Source organism: Pseudophryne corroboree, chromosome 5 (assembly GCF_028390025.1).
Source record: "Pseudophryne corroboree isolate aPseCor3 chromosome 5, aPseCor3.hap2, whole genome shotgun sequence".
Classification (NCBI taxonomy): Eukaryota; Metazoa; Chordata; class Amphibia; order Anura; family Myobatrachidae; genus Pseudophryne; species Pseudophryne corroboree.
This window is the reverse complement of record NC_086448.1, coordinates 72,063,574-72,083,004: the sequence shown is the minus strand read 5'-3', so window position 1 is coordinate 72,083,004 and position 19,431 is coordinate 72,063,574. Positions and strand designations below refer to the sequence as shown.

The 19,431-nt window shown below is 41.9% G+C and overlaps 1 protein-coding gene across 4 annotated transcripts in view; it reads right to left on the bottom strand.

Moving 5' to 3' along the window:
- The window catches only part of SLC25A13 (solute carrier family 25 member 13), a 267,392-nt gene that overhangs the window by 34,670 nt on the left and 213,291 nt on the right, over nucleotides 1-19,431 (bottom strand). For all 4 annotated transcript variants that reach the window (XM_063921355.1, XM_063921354.1, XM_063921356.1 and 1 more), the window contains exons 14-15: nucleotides 14,421-14,561; nucleotides 411-549 (exon numbers count right to left, since the gene is read on the bottom strand). In XM_063921355.1, coding sequence (XP_063777425.1) covers nucleotides 411-549; nucleotides 14,421-14,561 — 280 coding nt within the window. The remainder of the gene's footprint in view (nucleotides 1-410; nucleotides 550-14,420; nucleotides 14,562-19,431) is intronic.

Genomic DNA, 19,431 nt, shown 5'->3' with positions numbered 1-19,431 from the left:
GGTAGTGATCTATGTATCCAAATGAGACCTTTTGAAGAGTACATGTAAAATAGGCCTACAACTTATCTACATGAAATAGCCACTAATAACATTTACAGGTTTAGGAATATAGCAAAGGTATCTTCATTTATTCTGTAGGTCCTTTATGCTCCATACTCATCAAGTCCTAGTAACATCATCACAGATATCCTGTAGCTACAATGCAGTCTGCATTTTGTATTTAAGCTTCTCCCATCACACAATGTTACAGGGTAAGGAGACTTGCACAAGGTATTTCGGCTTCTTTGTAATGGTTACATTGCTCTATCAGCCCCAAAGACACAGGCCAGTCCAGCCGCTACCAGCCAACAATTCCAGACTACATAACCTGCCGGAAAGGCATTAACATGTCATATAGCCGCGTTACTTACCGGCGATGGCTCCGGCCAAGAGGAGATAGCCGGGGCTCACTCTACCATCTTCCCCAGCAAACGAGCTCTTCATGTGGGCGTAACAGGGAAAGTAGATGGCAGAGAAGGGGATGTCACGGAGAAAGCATGCCTTGGCTCCCTGTATTGAAGAGATCAATCATGACAACTGAGTATAGTCAGCGATCAAGCGCTGGAACAATTCTGCAGAGAAACCCTACAGTGATCACACAGAGGTGTAAGGATAAAGCCCTGTGCCACCAATCACTGGCATTCTGCTGGGATTATCACCAGGGGTGCCAGCCTGCCCTAAGCTTGATCTGGAAGCAGAGTAATAATCCAGCTACAATCGGGAAGCTGTACATCAGTGAACAGGTGACCACAGAACATCTACCAGGTCACAAGGCTCTAGAGCACAGGTTCTCAAACTCGGTCCTCAGGACCCCACACGGTTCATGTTTTCCATGTCACCCAGCAGCTGCACTGTGTATCACCAACAGTCACATTTAAAAAATCTACAGGTGACCTGCAAAACATGAACCGTGTGGGGTCCTGAGGACCGAGTTTGAGAACCTGTGCTGTAGAAGAAACGCTGGAACTGGGGAGCAGGGTAACAATACAATGTCTGTTACTAATGACAACATACAGTAGTGGCCAAAATTGTGGAAACCTTTTGTAAAATGTGCATTTTTTACATTTAACAGCTCATAGCACTAATATATTTTAGTATTATACCAAAAAGCACACATCATTACAATGGCAATTTAATTGAGAACATAATACAACATCATACAATGAACTTAATAACACAATTTTACATTTTGATAACAGTTCTACGTCTGAACTGTGGAAAGGACATTTCTTAGTTTCGCACAATATTCATTAGTACTTCGGCGGGAAGCCTTTTGCTGCAGTTACAGTACATACCACCCAACATTGGTGGACAGTGGGTCGGGACCTTTGGCATTGCAAAAGCGCACCTGCATCAGAACAGGGGTGGGGCCTAGGGAAAAGGGGCGGAGCCTTGTGTCACTCCCTTTTATGTCACTGTGGGGGCATGCCCAGCACTCTCCGTTATGCTGGGCTGCCCACAGGCTCTCTCTGCCCTGTGAACAGATGTTGTGTGCATGCGCACACCCGCTGCTTACCCACTGGTCTGCATAGTTTGTGCTCTCCCCAACTTCTCCCCCATCCCCACTTCTGGACACGGATGTATTTGCTGCTATTTAAAGTGCCATTGATCACAAAAATTTGTCCCACACCTTTTGCTGTCATACATCCCCACAGTATAACACTAACCGGATGCTTCATAGTAGGTGTTGTGCACTCAGGTAGCAAATTTTCTCCAATTCTTCTGCGGACATATTTCATGCCCTCACTACCAAATATTGATATTCTGGTTTTGTCTCTCCAGGTGACACTGTTCCATTGTTCTTCTGACCAATGAATATGCTTTTTAGCCAATTTTAATCTTTTCTTTCTCTGTTTGAGAGATAAAAGTGACTTTTTCCTTGGGATTCTGGTGTTTAATCCAAAATATCGACGTCTGCGTCAAACAGTCCTGGTACTGTTTACACCCCATTCACGTAAATCATTTTGAGTTGTCTCAGATGATTTTTTTCTGTCTCTCAAGCACAGTTTTTTCATTCCTCTATCATAACATGGTGTTGTGGATCTTTTCTTACCTTTACCAGTTTGGTTTTGAGTGGACTGAGGGGCAGATTTATTAAGCCTGGTGAAGTGATAAAGTGGAAGGCGATAAAGCACCAGCCAATCAGCTTCTAACTTCCAGATTACAGGCTGGGCTTGAAAAATGACAGTTAGGAGCTGACTGGCTGATGCGTTATCACCTTCCACTTTATCACTTCACCAGGCTTAATAAATCTGCTCCTCAGTTTGTTGATACTTATTCCACAGTTTGGAAGTTCCTCCTTTGGTTATGTTGCCGCCTACTTTTCTAATCATTTTGTTGTGTCACCTTCTTCACGTAAAGTAATTATTTTGTATCTCTTTCTAGGTGAACAGTCAGCTCGCTTTTCTTTGCTTGTCATCCTAAATAAATTACACAGCTTACTTCAGGAAATTACAGTAAAATAATCACATTAAAAACAGTGACCGACTTAGTGATAATCAACTAAATAAGATGTTTTACTATTAATTCTAGTAGCAACAAATGTGAGCTTACTTATGCTAACACCTTATTGGATCCATTTTGTGGCATTGCAACACCTGATTGGCTCTCAGAACAAACACTCCTATTGGTCAGTTTTGAGCTGAAGAAATTCCCACTCTTTACAGATTCAGGGGGGATATTTACTAAGCAGTGATAAGAGCGGAGAAGTGAGTCAGTGGAGAAGTTGCACTATCAACCAATCAGCAGCTCTGTATTATTTTATAGTATGCAAATTATAGATGTTACTTCAGTGCTGATGGAGAAGTTGCCCATGGCAACCAATCAGCACTGAAGTAACATCTATAATTTGCATACTATAAAATGATACAGAGCTGCCGATTGGTTGCCATGGGCAACTTCTCCACTGGCTCACTTCTCCGCTCTTATCACTGCTTAGTAAATGTCCCCCACAGTCTCCCGATCTTTATGTAGCTATAACTTTTTACGTAAAGATAATTAATTGCGGTGAACTGTATTATATTGTCTATAAAATTATCTTTCCAGTGAAATATGCCTTCATAGGATCTTCTTTAGAAATAATGCAGTTAGACGCAATTAAACCCTAAAAACACACATTTTACAAAAGGTTTCCACAAATTTGGCCACTACTGTATACACGTACAAATGACGCCAATCAGCTGTTGCTCACATACTTTTTATTTCATTTCGAAATAGAACAATTTATTTAGACGCAAATGTAACTATAGTTTTATACAGTAGTTTGAAAGCATGCCATGAGCACTCGTTTGCATATGATTTGGAGATTGCAGAACTGTGCTGGAGATAGGGTACAGTACCTGCACACAAACAGACGCAATTTGTAACCAACTAGAGAAGCCTGGGAATCCGGAGACGTTGCTGTAGGTTCCTCACTACGGACATACGATGCTCATTTTCTGTACCTTCAGGTTAATTGTCCACAATAAACTCAGAACAATTAGGAAGAGCTAAGGAGATTGGCCAAACACTAAAAACATTTATTTTATTGTTTACAACTCTCAGGAAATAGCCACTGATCATCTCGTTAGAAGAAAATGATTAGGATACAGAGATGCAATCTTTGGAAATCATTCCATCAGTAAGAAATGGGGAGTTTATGTTCGGGATTTTTTTATTTTTTTTTTCTCTTATCTCACACAACGTATATATTTTTTAGTTTAGAAGTACAGTAGTTATCCTTTGAAAGTTATACTTGAGCTTTTTTCCGTACTATACTGTTTATACTTAAAGTACACCCGCTGCAACACTCAGGAGCCGACACATGGACGTTTATACAAATGTGTGGGGATTTTTTTTTGAAGGTCATATTTGATAATGGGTTTGGGATTAGGTTTCAAATCACAAAGTGCACGGGAATATATTCCGACCATGATAAATAAGTACGCTAGTGCAATTTGCGGGTTTTTTTTTTAATGTACGATATGCTTATTTTCATCTGTTGTTTTGCAGAACTTCCTAAGCCTTGTTCATAAGATTTGAACCTACAGACCTAAGAACTAGTGATGGAGAAACTTTTTTTTTTTTTTTAAAGTGAACGCTGCATTAAGCCCTACATTGGCTGCTCATGTAACTTAAATAATATTTTGGAATAAAAACATATTGGAACACATTACAAGTGCCTATGTGTCAATGGAAATACTGATTAAACAATTTGTACACGTAGTTTAATTTTCATTGCAAAGCGCCTAATAACTAATTTTAGATGGCAATATTAGAATTGAATATATATTTATACAACCTTATACATTATCAAAATGTACATAAAGCACACACTTTATATATATATATATATATATATATATATATATATATATATACACATACACACACATACTAATATATATTATATCTATCTATATATATTATATCTACATAAATATATATATAAAAATAGTATATCTATATAAAAAAAAATATATCATATATATATATATATATATATATATATATATATATATAGAAATATATAGATTGATATATATACACACACACAGGTTGAGTATCCCATATCCAAAATACGGAATATTCCGAAATACAGACTTTTTTGAGGGAGAGTGAGATAGTGAAACTTTTGTTTTTTGATGGCTCAATGTACACAAACTTTGTTTAATACACAAAGTTATTAAAAATATTTTATTAAATGACCTTCAGGCTGTGTGTATAAGGTGTATAAGAAACATAAATAAATTGTGTGAATGTAGACAAACTTTGTTTAATGCACAAAGTTATAAAAAATATTGGCTAAAATGACCTTCAGGCTGTGTGTATAACGTGTATATGAAACAGAAATACACTCTGTGTTTAGATTTAGGTCCCATCCCCATATCTCATTATGGTATGCAATTATTCCAAAATATGGAAAAATCCCATATCCAAAATACCTCTGGTCCCAAGCATTTTGGATACGGGATACTCAACACATATATATATATATATATAAATATATATACACACACACACACACACACATCACATCACATTACTAGTATAGAGGTGTTTATAGTAATGTTTTTCTGCGTTTTTTTTTTAAAGGATCCTACGTCCAGATTTTTGCGCTTCAAATTTTTATTCTTGTAACAAAATATTAGATTCTTAGAAATGACTAATGTTTTCTGCCTAATAACAAGATCCTGTAAATACAAAGTATTCACATTATTGCTGTGTGTTTGGCGCTGGATATTCCGGTGTACGCACGGACATCATGAACTCACAGCCTCTGTGCGAATTGTGTAAGACCTTGTATTCTGAGATTATGGGCGGCGCGCATTAAATACATCAGCATTCATTTTCCTTAATACAATTTGTATGATTATTAACGCAAAACAAAGAGACACTTTGCAGCCATATTCCTAAAAGACCAATAAAATTTAGAATGCAAACAGTCCAATCATTCACAATGACACCTATTGTGTTATACTGAACACAGTCTCTACCTGGAAAGCAGCACGATTGCGTGACATTAATGACAAACGCATTGTTAAATGCCAATTAGGATGTTGTGTAAACGGCCATGTGCTCATCTGCATATTTTAAACCCCTGATACTCTACGGCTTCCGGTTGTTAAAAAAAAATAATAATAATAATAATAATAATAATAATAATAATATACATTTTTTTTTAAAAGGAAACTAGGTAAAGAGCCCCCACCTGTACTTGAAGGAGGGATGAACACTAGACCCACGAGGCTAACAGAACTTTCTTTGGCATGCTAATTCTTGCATATTCCAGCCCAACCTGCAAGTAAGGTTCTACACAACCATTTCTACAACAAGGGCAGAGTAATTACACTCACAAAGGCACCTCTGTGTCGGGTTGGGCAGAAGGAGCCAGCAGGTCTGGGAGACGTAGGCTTAGCCTAGTCTCCTGCAGTGAATGAACATTGTCTTGTGTAAGGGGGGGGGGGGGTGATGCCAGACAGGGAGGGGGGACCTTCAACTATAGAAGACAGAGGTGCACCTTGTCTGCTCGGGTTATTTAATGCTTCTGGCACCTGTAAAAGTTCCCACCCCTCTAACGTTTTTGTTTTTTTCCCCTTCTTTTTCTTCCCTTGTACCTTACAGGTCTAGAATGGATTTGGCATCTGTAATTGTTATTTGGAGTCAATGATTGTACACAATAGGCAGCGATTCACTAATTTATTTCCCCCTCCCACGTCATGCAGTCATTAACCCATGTTTTACCAGGAAGGTGTGCAAACAGGAGCCTGGCTGGTCACATGTGACGCATTACCTGCCAGGCCTTCCCAATCATGGCAGGGCATCCGACTCCTGACATACTGTACATCCTACTCTAATGGGAAGGGACTGGATCCACGGACTGGAGTGGGTATACAAGCACTCATGTGGGTGCATTGCAGGCAGGGCATATAATGAGATGTGTAGTAACCAAAGGGTCTTTGCCACAGTCTTACTTGCCGTTTAGACGTCAACAGAGCTCCGTCTGACTAGGAACTAATTCGGAAGTTGCTCACTGGACACTGCCATAATTCTACATATGATCTAGCTATCATCCCAGGTCCAATCATGTATTTTAGGTCCACTTTGAGGCGTTTATTACACTAGGTTAATCAAAATAAAAAAGCATCAGTGGGGGATAAGTGCATGGCACATAAAGTATAAATACAAAACTATTTACTTACTAATTAGGAGCTTTGGACAAGTCTATGAGGATCATCCACTACAAATAGAGGTAATAAGCAGTAAAACATCTCGCCTTACTGGAACTTTGTAAATACAACTGATTTTGTGCCAAAAACAAGGTTCATCGTGTGGCTCAGTTAATGTATTGCTTTTAAACAGAGGAACAAATAAAGCTGTTTTACAGGGATCCTAACCCGGCCTCTTCCTAGTGAATGGACCAACAAGAAGAATTTCCCGGTCACTTCTAAAGCTCCGACTTGGATTATATCGGGAAAATAATAGAGGCCAAGGTTATGAAACACTGTGAAATTTCCACATCAGAATCGCTCCATTTTCAGGATCCCATGATTATAGGAAGCACCAATTATCTAACTATGTGATAATAATAGCCATGTAAGATTATACAGAGAGCAAGCGATACTGGAGCTCTCATTCACATCCATCTATATGGCATAGTGTACCATCTGCTGTCATTTATACGGATATTAGAAGTCACTGAGAAGCTTTACAGCCATACAGTACAGGGCGAGTGCTGAATACAGGTCAGGTCTAATATCAGCAATATCTTACAGTAAGGGGGGCTTAATCTCTTATACCATACAAGCCACTCTGAGAAATGCTGAGATGATGACATCATAACTTAATGATGACACGGATATCGTTTGTAGTGGTGAAATCTGAACATTTGTGGTACAGAAAAACCTATGCTTAGATACTGAAACGGGCTGTCAGTGTGATCTCCTAGCTATAAAATATTTATACAATCATGCAGTATATAATAGAAGTCACTATGGGGGAGATGTTTCAAAGCATGGAAAGATCTAGTGGAGAGAGATAAAGTGCCAAGCAATCGGCTCCTGTCATTTTTCAAACACAGTCGGTAACATGGCAGTTAGGAGCTGATTGGCTGATACTTTGTAATTTCTCTCCACTTTATCTCTCTCCAAGGTTTCACACATTTACTCTGTCACACTTGGAACCATACTGAACATAAGGCTCCTCGCACAGTTCTGTAAAGAGCTGGGTTACTGTAGAATACGTTCAAGCATAAGTGTCACTTGCAGAGCAGCCCTTTCATATTAAACACACACACATATATATATATATATATATATATATATATATATATATATATATATATGTTTCCTTAATGTGCTATTATTAGAAAGTAAATTAACCCCGGAGCCAATTCTTCTATTAAATATAGCTCACTTAGGGCAGCTTCCGCGAAGGAAGGAGCCCCTGCCGATATGGGTCTAGAAAGGTAAATACAAAAAGAGATCTCTGCGGAGCGCTCTTATTTAATGGATAATCCCATTTGGTTTTGAATATGAACCAAAATTGACTTTAATAGTACCTTAATACACATACACCCAAATATTAAAAACACATCTTTTTATTAAAAAGTTATATTTTAATAAAAAGATGTGTTTTTAATATTTGGGTGTATGTGTATTGAGGTACTATTAAAGTCAACCTTGGTTCATATCCAAAGACAAATGGGATTATGCATCAAATAAGAGCGCTCCGCAGAGATCTCTTTATATATATATATATATATATATATATATATATATATATATATATATATATATATATATATATATATATATAATAAGAATTTACTTACCGATAATTCTATTTCTCGGAGTCCGTAGTGGATGCTGGGGTTCCTGAAAGGACCATGGGGAATAGCGGCTCCGCAGGAGACAGGGCACAAAAGTAAAGCTTTTACAGGTCAGGTGGTGTGTACTGGCTCCTCCCCCTATGACCCTCCTCCAGACTCCAGTTAGGTACTGTGCCCGGACGAGCGTACACAATAAGGGAGGATTTTGAATCCCGGGTAAGACTCATACCAGCCACACCAATCACACCGTACAACTTGTGATCTAAACCCAGTTAACAGTATGATAACAGAGGAGCCTCTGAAAGATGGCTTCCTAAACAATAACCCAAATTAGTTAACAATAACTATGTACAAGTATTGCAGATAATCCGCACTTGGGATGGGCGCCCAGCATCCACTACGGACTCCGAGAAATAGAATTATCGGTAAGTAAATTCTTATTTTCTCTATCGTCCTAAGTGGATGCTGGGGTTCCTGAAAGGACCATGGGGATTATACCAAAGCTCCCAAACGGGCGGGAGAGTGCGGATGACTCTGCAGCACCGAATGAGAGAACTCCAGGTCCTCCTTTGCCAGGGTATCAAATTTGTAAAAATTTACAAACATGTTCTCCCCTGACCACGTAGCTGCTCGGCAGAGTTGTAATGCCGAGACCCCTCGGGCAGCCGCCCAAGATGAGCCCACCTTCCTTGCGGAATGGGCCTTAACAGATTTAGGCTGTGGCAGGCCTGCCACAGAATGTACAAGTTGAATTTTGTTACAAATCCAACGAGCAATCGACTGCTTAGAAGCAGGTGCACCCAACTTGTTGGGTGCATACAGTATAAACAGCGAGTCAGATTTTCTGACTCCAGCCGTCCTTTAAATGTATATTTTTAAGGCTCTGACAACGTCCAACAACTTGGAGTCCTTCAAGTCGTCTGTAGCCGCAGGCACTACAATAGGCTGGTTCAGGTGAAACGCTGATACCACCTTAGGGAGAAAATGCGGACGCGTCCGCAGCTCTGCCCTATGTCGAATGGAAAATTAAATAAGGGCTTTTATAAGACAAAGCCGCCAGTTCAGATACTCTCCCGGCCGAAGCCAGGGCCAGTAACATAGTCACTTTCCATGTGAGATATTTCAAATCCACATTCTTTAGTGGTTCAAACCAATTGGATTTGAGGAAATCTAAAACTACATTTAGATCCCACGGTGCCACCTTAGGCACCACAGGAGGCTGTATATGCAGTACTCCTTTGATAAAAATCTGGACCTCAGGGACTGAGGCCAATTCTTTTTGGAAGAATATTGATAGGGCCGAAATTTGAACCTTAATAGATCCCAATTTGAGACCCATAGACAATCCTGATTGCAGGAAATGTAGGAAAACGACCCAGTTGAAATTCCTCCATCGGAACACTCCGCTGCTCGCACCACGCAACATATTTTCGCCAAATACGGCGATAATGCTTCGCGGTGACTTCCTTCCTTGCCTTTATCAAGGTAGGAATGACTTCTTCTGGAATGCCTTTTCCTTTTAGGATCTGGCATTCAAACGCCATGCCGTCAAACGCAGCCGCGGTAAGTCTTGAAAAAGACAAGGACCCTGCTGAAGCAGGTCCCTTCTCAGAAGTAGAGGCCACGGATCGTCCGTGACCATCTCTTGAAGTTCCGGGTACCAAGTCCTTCTTGGCCAATCCGGAGCCACTAGTCTTACTCCTCTTTGCCGTATAATCCTCAAAACCTTTGGTATGAGAGGCAGAGGAGGAAACACCTATACCGACTGGTACACCCAATGTGTTACCAGCGCGTCCACAGCTATTGCCTGCGGATCTCTTGACCTGGCGCAATACCTGTCCAGTGTCTTGTTGAGGCGAGACGCCATCATGTCCACCATTGGTTTTACCCAACGGTTTAATAGCATGTGGAAAACTTCTGGATGAAGTCCCCACTCTCCCGGGTGAAGGTCGTGTCTGCTGAGGAAGTCTGCTTCCCAGTTGTCCACGCCCGGGATGAATACTGCTGACAGTGCTATCACGTGATTCTCCGCCCAGCGAAGGATCCTGGCAGCTTCTGCCATTGCCCTCCTGCTTCTTGTGCCGCCCTGTCTGTTTACATGGGCGACTGCCGTGATGTTGTCCGACTGGATCAACACCGGTCTTCCTTGAAGCAGAGGTTTCGCCTGGCTTAGAGCATTGTAGATTGCTCTTAGTTCCAGAATGCTTATGTGAAGAGACTTTTTCAGGCTCGACCACACTCCCTGGAAATTTCTTCCCTGTGTGACTGCTCCCCAGCCTCTCAGGCTGGCATCCGTGGTCACCAGGATCCAATCCTGCATGCCGAATCTGCGGCCCTCCAATAGATGAGCCTCCTGCAACCACCACAGAAGGGATACCCTTGTCCTCGGCGACAGGGTTATCCGCAGGTGCATCTGAAGATGCGACCCTGACCATTTGTCCAACAGATCCCTTTGCATGGAATCTGCCGAAAGGGATTGCTTCGTAAGAAGCTACCATTTTTTCCCAGGACTCTTGTGCATTGATGTACAGACACCTTTCCTGGTTTTAGGAGGTTCCTGACCAGGTCAGATAACTCCTTGGCTTTTTCTTCGGGAAGAAAAACCTTTTTCTGAACTGTGTCCAGAATCATCCCCAGGAACAGCAGACGAGTTGTCGGCATTAATTGGGATTTTGGAATATTCAGAATCCATCCGTGCTGCTTTAGCACCTCTTGAGATAGTGCTAAACCCATCTCTAGCTGTTCTCTGGACCTTGCCCTTATTAGGAGATCGTCCAAGTATGGGATAATTAATACGCCTTTTCTTCGAAGAAGAAATATTATCTCGGCCATTACCTTTGTAAAGACCCGAGATGCCGTGGACAAACCAAACGGCAGCGTCTGAAACTGATAGTGACAGTTTTGTACAACGAACCTGAGGTACCCCTGGTGTGAGGGGTAATTGGAACGTGGAGATACGCATCCTTGATGTCCAAGGATACCATAAAGTCCCCTTCTTCCAGGTTCGCTATCACTGCTCTGAGTGACTCCATCTTGAACTTGAACTTCTTTATGTACAGGTTCAAGGACTTCAGATTTAGAATAGGCCTTACCGAGCCATCCGGCTTCGGTACCACAAAAAGAGTGGAATAATACCCCTTCCCTTGTTGTAGAAGAGGTACCTTGACTATCACCTGCTGAGAATACAGCTTGTGAATGGCTTCCAAAACCGTCTCCCTTTCTGAGGGGGACGTTGGTAAAGCAGACTTCAGGAAACGGCGAGGTGGCTCTGTCTCTAATTTCAACCTGTACCCCTGAGATATTATCTGCAGGATCCAGAGCTTTACCTGCGAGTGAGCTCACTGCGCGCTGTAATTCTTGAGACGACCGCCTACCGCCCCCGAGTCCGCTTGCGAAGCCCCAGCGTCATGCTGAGGCTTTTGTAGAAGCCGGGGAGGGCTTCTGTTCCTGGGAAGGAGCTGCCTGTTGCTGTCTCTTCCCTCGTCCTCTGCCTCGTGGCAGATATGAATAGCCCTTTGCTCTCTTATTTTTAAAGGAACGAAAGGGCTGCGGTTGAAAGGTCGGTGCCTTTTTCTGTTGGGGAGTGACTTGAGGTAGAAAGGTGGATTTCCCGGCCGTAGCCGTGGCCACCAAATCCGATAGACCGACCCCAAATAACTCCTCTACGCATCGCCTGTCCACTGTCGTGTCCATAAAGCTCTTCTGGCCGAAATGGACATAGCACTTACCCGTGATGCCAGTGTGCAGATATCTCTCTGTGCATCACGCATATAAAGAAATGCATCCTTTATTTGTTCTAACGACAGTAAAATATTGTCCCTGTCCAGGGTATCAATATTTTCGATCAGGGACTCTGACCAAACTACCCCAGCACTGCACATCCAGGCAGTCGCAATATCTGGTCGTAGTATAACACCTGCATGTGTGTATATACCTTTTTGGATATTTTCCATCCTCCTATCTGATGGATCTTTAAGTGCGGCCGTCTCAGGAGAGGGTAACGCCACTTGTTTTGATAAGCGTGTTAGCGCTTTGTCCACCCTAGGAGGTGTTTCCCAGCGCTCCCTAACCTCTGGCGGGAAAGGGTATAAAGCCAATAACTTCTTTGAAATTAGCAGTTTTTTTATCGGGGCACCCCACGCTTCATCACACACGTCATTTAATTCTTCTGATTCGGTAAAAACTACTGGTAGTTTTTTCACACCCCACATAATACCCTGTTTAGTGGTACCTGTAGTATCAGCTAAATGTAACATCTCCTTTATTGCCAAAATCATATAACGTGTGGCCCTACTGGAAAATACGGTTAATTCGTCACCTTCACCACCGGAATCAGTGCCTGTGTCTGGGTCTGTGTCGACCGACTGAGGCAAGGGGCGTTTTACAGCCCCTGACGGTATTTGAGGCGCCTGGACAGGCACTAATTGAGTGTCCGGCCGCCTCATGTCGGCAAACGACTGCTTAAGCGAGTTGACGCTATCCCGTAATTCCACAAATAAAGGCATCCATTCTGGTGTCGACCCCCTAGGAGGTGACATCCTCATATTTGGCAATTGCTCCGCCTCCACACCAATAACGTCCTCATACATGTCGACACACACGTACCGACACACAGCAGACACACAGGGAATGCTCTATACGAAGACAGGACCCACTAGCCCTTTGGGGAGACAGAGGGAGAGTCTGCCAGCACACACCAAAAAGCGCTATATATGACAGGGATAGCCTTATGATTAAGTGCTCCCTTATAGCTGCTTTTATATTAATATATTGCCATTTATTTTGCCCCCCCTCTCTGTTATACCCTGTTTCTGTAGTGCAGTGCAGGGGAGAGACCTGGGAGCCTTCCTGACCAGCGGAGCTGTGACAGAAAATGGCGCCGTGTGCTGAGGAGATAGGCCCCGCCCCTTTTTCGGCGGGCTCGTCTCCCGCTATTTAGTACATTTAGGCAGGGGTAAATATCTCCATATAGCCTCTGGGGCTATATGTGAGGTATTTTTAGCCTTTTTAAAGGTTTTCATTTGCCTCCCAGGGCGCCCCCCCCCAGCGCCCTGCACCCTCAGTGACTGCCGTGTGAAGTGTGCTGAGAGGAAAATGGCGCACAGCTGCAGTGCTGTGCGCTACCTTAAGAAGACTGCAGGAGTCTTCAGCCGCCGATTCTGGACCTCTTCTTGCTTCAGCATCTGTGAGGGGGCCGGCGGCGTGGCTCCGGTGACCATCCAGGCTGTACCTGTGATCGTCCCTCTGGAGCTTCATGTCCAGTAGCCAAGAAGCCAATCCATCCTGCACGCAGGTGAGTTCACTTCTTCTCCCCTCTGTCCCTCGTTGCAGTGATCCTGTTGCCAGCAGGAATCACTGTAAAATAAAAAACCTAAGCTAAACTCTCTAAGCAGCTCTTTATGAGAGCCACCTAGAATTGCACCCTTCTCGGCCGGGCACAAAAATCTAACTGGAGTCTGGAGGAGGGTCATAGGGGGAGGAGCCAGTACACACCACCTGACCTGTAAAAGCTTTACTTTTGTGCCCTGTCTCCTGCGGAGCCGCTATTCCCCATGGTCCTTTCAGGAACCCCAGCATCCACTTAGGACGATAGAGAAATATACATATATATATATATACATATATATATATATATATACATATATATAATGCTGAACGCTGCTGCAGAACCAATGTGTATGAGCCGAGTCAACAATTACCCAAAGAAAACACAAGGGGGCTTCACCTGCGTGTTCCTCTTGCGTTCAGGTAACTAGAAGAACGTATTCTTGATGCACAAGCTAGTAGATCACTATCGTTACAGTTACCTGTGCATCGGTATTAATATTATCAACAGCTATTTATACAGCGCCAGCATATTCCACTGCACTCTGCAACTGGGAACAAAACAATAATATAACAAAACAAAAGTAAGAGGGCCTTGCTCGCAGGCTTACAGTCTATAGGTATGATAAAATAAAAATCTGAATCTGATTGGCTGCTATGGACAATGACTCCACTTCTCCTCATTAGTAGACTTAGTAAATATACCCCAAAATGTCTGGTTATTATGTCCATATTTGTGATATAATACCTTGTACAGCCCGAAGAAGCCTAGATCTCGCAGTACGGTGAGGGCGCTGACGCGGGGACCTGTGGTGATTTCTCCGGCCACCTGCAGGCGAATCTTTACAATCTCCAGGGGGTTGGTGAAAATCACCTGCGAGCCTCCAGCCTGAAATACAAGGTTCAGCGTCATCACCCACGCAGTTGGTACACACAAGCTGCGTCTGACTGTATTGCAAAACATTAAAAAAAAAACACACAAAAAAAGAAAACAAAACAAACTGCAAAAAGAAGACCAAATAAACAGGAAAAGACACAAAAAAACCCCTACCTATATAAAATTGACGTAGCCAACGGCAACTATTCTTTGTCAATCATCTACCGCAGTTTAGCAAGGACAACCATTGTTTGAGAACATTCCGCTCCTAATTAGATCATCTGCACACCTCGGGCCGATAATAAAGTACTATCATTGGGGTTTTCTCCCCTTAAGGTGACTTTCATTTATTTATTTATTGTCTTCTATATAACCTATCCTAACTTTTAATGTTACACTGCACAGCTGTCCATCAAAATGACTGCAGAACAATAAAATCTAATAACAGAAGAAAGATATTTTAGATAAATACGTTACGTTATGACATATTTCCACTTGCAGGCGGCTTACAATGAACATTATACAAGAATAAAAAAAGACCAAAAACTTTTTAACAGATCTTATCATTTGCTTGTCTTGTCAAATCTGACGTCTGATTTGTGTTGTCTGAATGCAATGTTGTGATAACTGTAAGCAACCATTTGTCCACTAGGGGCTCTGTCTCACATATACTGTATGGATTCGGTATGATATACCGACGGATGGGATGCCGTCGGTCATAATATAGACAGTGACATCCAGTCCATCACAATCCCGACAGCACCCTAACCCTCCCCTGTCCCCCTACCCTAACCCTCCCTTATGGGTGGCTAACCATAACCTCCCCAATCGAAGTGCCTAACCCTAAACCCCCCTCCCCGGTACCTAACCATCCCCTTTCTGCCCCTGCCCCCTACCCTAACCCTCCCTTGTGGGTGGCTAACCCTAACCTTCCCCGGTGGTACCTAACCCTAACCCTCCCTTTGTGTAAACCTAACCCCCCATCCCCAATACCTAACCATTCCCTTTCCGTCCCTGCACCCTAACCCCCCTTCTAATGCCTAAACCTAACCTCTCAAACCCCCTCCACCCCCTTCCACCCCCAGGCGTCGGTATTTTGACGCCGGGATCCTGAGCTCCGTCAGGATTGTGATGCCGGGATTATGTCGCCGTTCGTGATTCCAGCGTCGGTATTTAGACCACCGGGATCCCGTGCGGCGGCATTTTAACTACGGTACATCTTTACTGTACAGGGCCGTCCCTCTACACATTCCGCATTGCAGCTCTCACTTAAATAACCCCAAAGTTTAGAATGAGGTTTCCTGTGCACCAAATGCAAAGTTGCAATCAATAGTCAGAAATAAATAAATGGAGAAACTTTCTGAAATAAAATACTTTGCTGCCCAATTCAATAATACTGAAGCAGTAAGGGGTCTATTCATGAAGCAGTGAAAAGTGTGGAGAAGTGAGCCAGTGGAGAAGTTGCCATTGGCAACCAATCTGCATTGCCGTAAAATTTATAATTTGCATACTATAAAATTATACAGAGTAGCTGATTGGGTGCCATGGGCAACTTCCCCACTGGCTCACTTCTCTGCTCTTATCACTGCTTCTTTTATTGCATGTTTACGACATGAACCACACACATCACGACACACGCAAACTAAAATACATGCGGTTTGCTTAATTGACAAATATGCAGCAGTAACACAAAGCAATCAGATTTCTTCAGCATGAAGCGAGTATTGAAATCCGATAGGCTGATGTGGTTACAGCGCATAGGATATCTGCTTGTGGTAACTTTTATGAAAAATACTTTCAAGTGCAAAACAAATCATTTGAACTATGCCTGGATACAACAACTGAACGTGAAAACAAAAATCCCTTCCAGGTCTTTGAAAGGGAAAATGATGAAAAAAAAAAAAAAAACGTTCAATGTGGTGATGGGGGGTGGAGAGGAATTTTATGCAAGGAGAAATCTCAACTGTTACCAAGAGATTAGCTGGAAAACTTCACAAGTTTTGACCAGCATTTCCATGTTCCAAACAAGCGTGCAGCGTTTCATCTTCACGTGTGGCAGGAGCTCTCAGATGTGCAGCCAAACTGCAGGAGAAACCGCTTGACTGACATTACAAAGGCGACGGAGCGAGGCTGTCAGAGGTGTAGGGCTTGCTATTCCTTCCCTCGGTAACCACGTCTTGTTGTGTACACCAAGTACGGCGGTTACCACTTACGTGTAGATGGAGCGGGTGACAGAGGGACTTTAGGGAGAATCCCCAATCTTACCTCCAGCAGTACATTTTGCATTTGAGAAAGAGATGCAAAGCCGTCAATGTAAGGGAGTGTGTGTGTGTGTGTGTGTATATATGTGTGTGTATATATATATATATATATATATATATATATATATATATATATATATATATATATATACACACATACATACACACATATGCATGTTATATCTATATAACATGTGGCCTGTGACCACATTGCTTAAATATTACACCGATAGCCCAGCACTCACCTTAGTAAGTTCATTCACTTCAATACATCAGAACATAAATAAATAATTGGGTTTTAGTTCATGGATTGTACAGTGCATTTAAGCTTGCAGCCCAACTTCACGGGACCCCATCTCACTGTAAGTCCTACTCTATCACCTTGATTATATATATATATATATATATATATATATATATAATACACACACACACACACACACACACACACACACACACACACACACACACACACACCGTATATTATTAAAAATATAATAGGTAATTCCATGTGACTCACGTTACATTTCAAGTTAATTTTTGGAAGTTTAAGTTCACCACTCAAAAACAGGAGGCTAAAATTCAACATTATAAATATATGACAATGAAAGATGGGGTTGGCAGCCATAATTAATGCTGAAATGTACACTCTTAGTAGTTACATGTTTATACGCGTGACTCATGTTATAACAGAATGGACAGAGGAACTGAGGGGACTTATATATTTATTTAAACCTGCTCTCCTAATTATTTTTACAATATGATTGTTATACTATACACTTATAAGACCCTAAACTTATGATTGACGCACAAACATAAAACTGAATTATTAACCAAACTATACTTATAATCAATTTTAACATTGACTCATATTACATACAATGTGACTCATGTTACATTTCTGTCCCCAGTTGGGCTCTGATACAAATTACTCAGACCTGCAGAATCCATGTGAATTAATCAATGTAGGCCTGTTTATCTTCCTGATTAACTGTGAAGATGTATAAAATGTTTCATTTGGTGATAAGCGCCATATAAAATAGGTTTATAAAATACACAGAAATTAGCTGTTTTTGCATCCATCTCAACAACTTCCATATATGTTCAATGTTTACACACCCAGGAAATTGATACCCAATAAATATATACAATTTCAATGATCACACAATATACGACGATCTTTTAGCGGCAAACATATATTAAAATTTAGCAGTTATGTGAAATGTCATTTTCATTTATTGTGTCCTACATTTCATGGACTGTCCCATGTATATTTTCAGATATGTGATGAAATCACCAATAGTGTATTGGTATTATGATTAGCGCAGAATTCTGTGCGTCCACAATATCACGACTGTGAATATAAAGAACGAGATTTCTGAGGAACTAAGGGGGACATTTACTAAGCAGTGATAAGAGCGGAGAAGTGAGCGCCAGTGGAGAAGTTGCCCCACCAACCAATCAGCAGCTCTGTATAATTTTATAGTATGCAAATTATAGATGTTACTTCAGTGCTGATTGGTTGCCATGGGCAACTTCTCCACTGGCTCACTTCTCCGCTCTGATCACTGCTTAGTAAATGTCCCCCTAAGGCCCATTTTTGTCAAGCCTTGGAGGATGATAAATTACACAGTGATAAAATACCAATCAGCTCCTAACTGCCATGTTACAGGCTGAGTTTGAAACATGACAGCTAGGAGCTGATTGGTTGGTATTGTATCACCGTGCAATTTCTCTCTCTCCAAGGCTTGATAAATCTGGGCCTATATTTCGAAATCTCATTGTCACATTACATTATAAGCAATGACCGCACTTGTAACGCTAACATTGTGCCTCTTACACTTCTACTTTATTTGGTGTGTTGTGACATTTTTAAATGGGGTGGAATATGCGACTTACAAATCACGGGATTGTGTTTCTAATTCCCTTTCCAGTGTATGCGAAGGCCGTGAGGCTTGGTTTACATGTACCGTAATATGTTGTGTGTTTTGGGGTCTACTCTTGTACCAAGACGGAAATGTAAACCGGAATATTTGAATAGAAAACAAACGTTTTGTGTTTATTTGGAAACAAAAATGTTTTCAGTATTCAGCTCAGGGTTTATATAAAAACCTAAAAATCCCCAAACAAACCTGCACTTCTCACGCCTGATTTTATTTGTGCTCTTTTTCAAACCTATTTTGGAATGAAACATATATTAAAAAGAAATAACTAAAACAAATGAGTAGGAATATTACAAGCCCCATAACGCAATTCAGAAGGGAAAAAATGAATGCCTTCCTCTGACACAAGGCATAGAAAATGTATTTCTCCATGTAGTTCAAGTAATGCAATCACAGGGCAGCCAGAGCGTGGAGCGCAGAACCTTTCAGCGAGAAAAGGTTAAAGTGCACGTGATAATTACAGGCCGAGCTGCAGTTATCCTGCTGAGAGGTTTCTGAAACACTTAATGGTGGAGAGAGAGCATGAACCTGCTTATTTCTCTCCCATCTCGGAACGAATCCGTCTTTCAGGCAGATACAGAAATTATAATCTCATTAAACGTAGCAGAACATCTTGGCGCTGCTTTGCTTGCCAGCGGAGGACGGCGTTCTCGAGCCTCAGTGTGTTCCATTAACGCG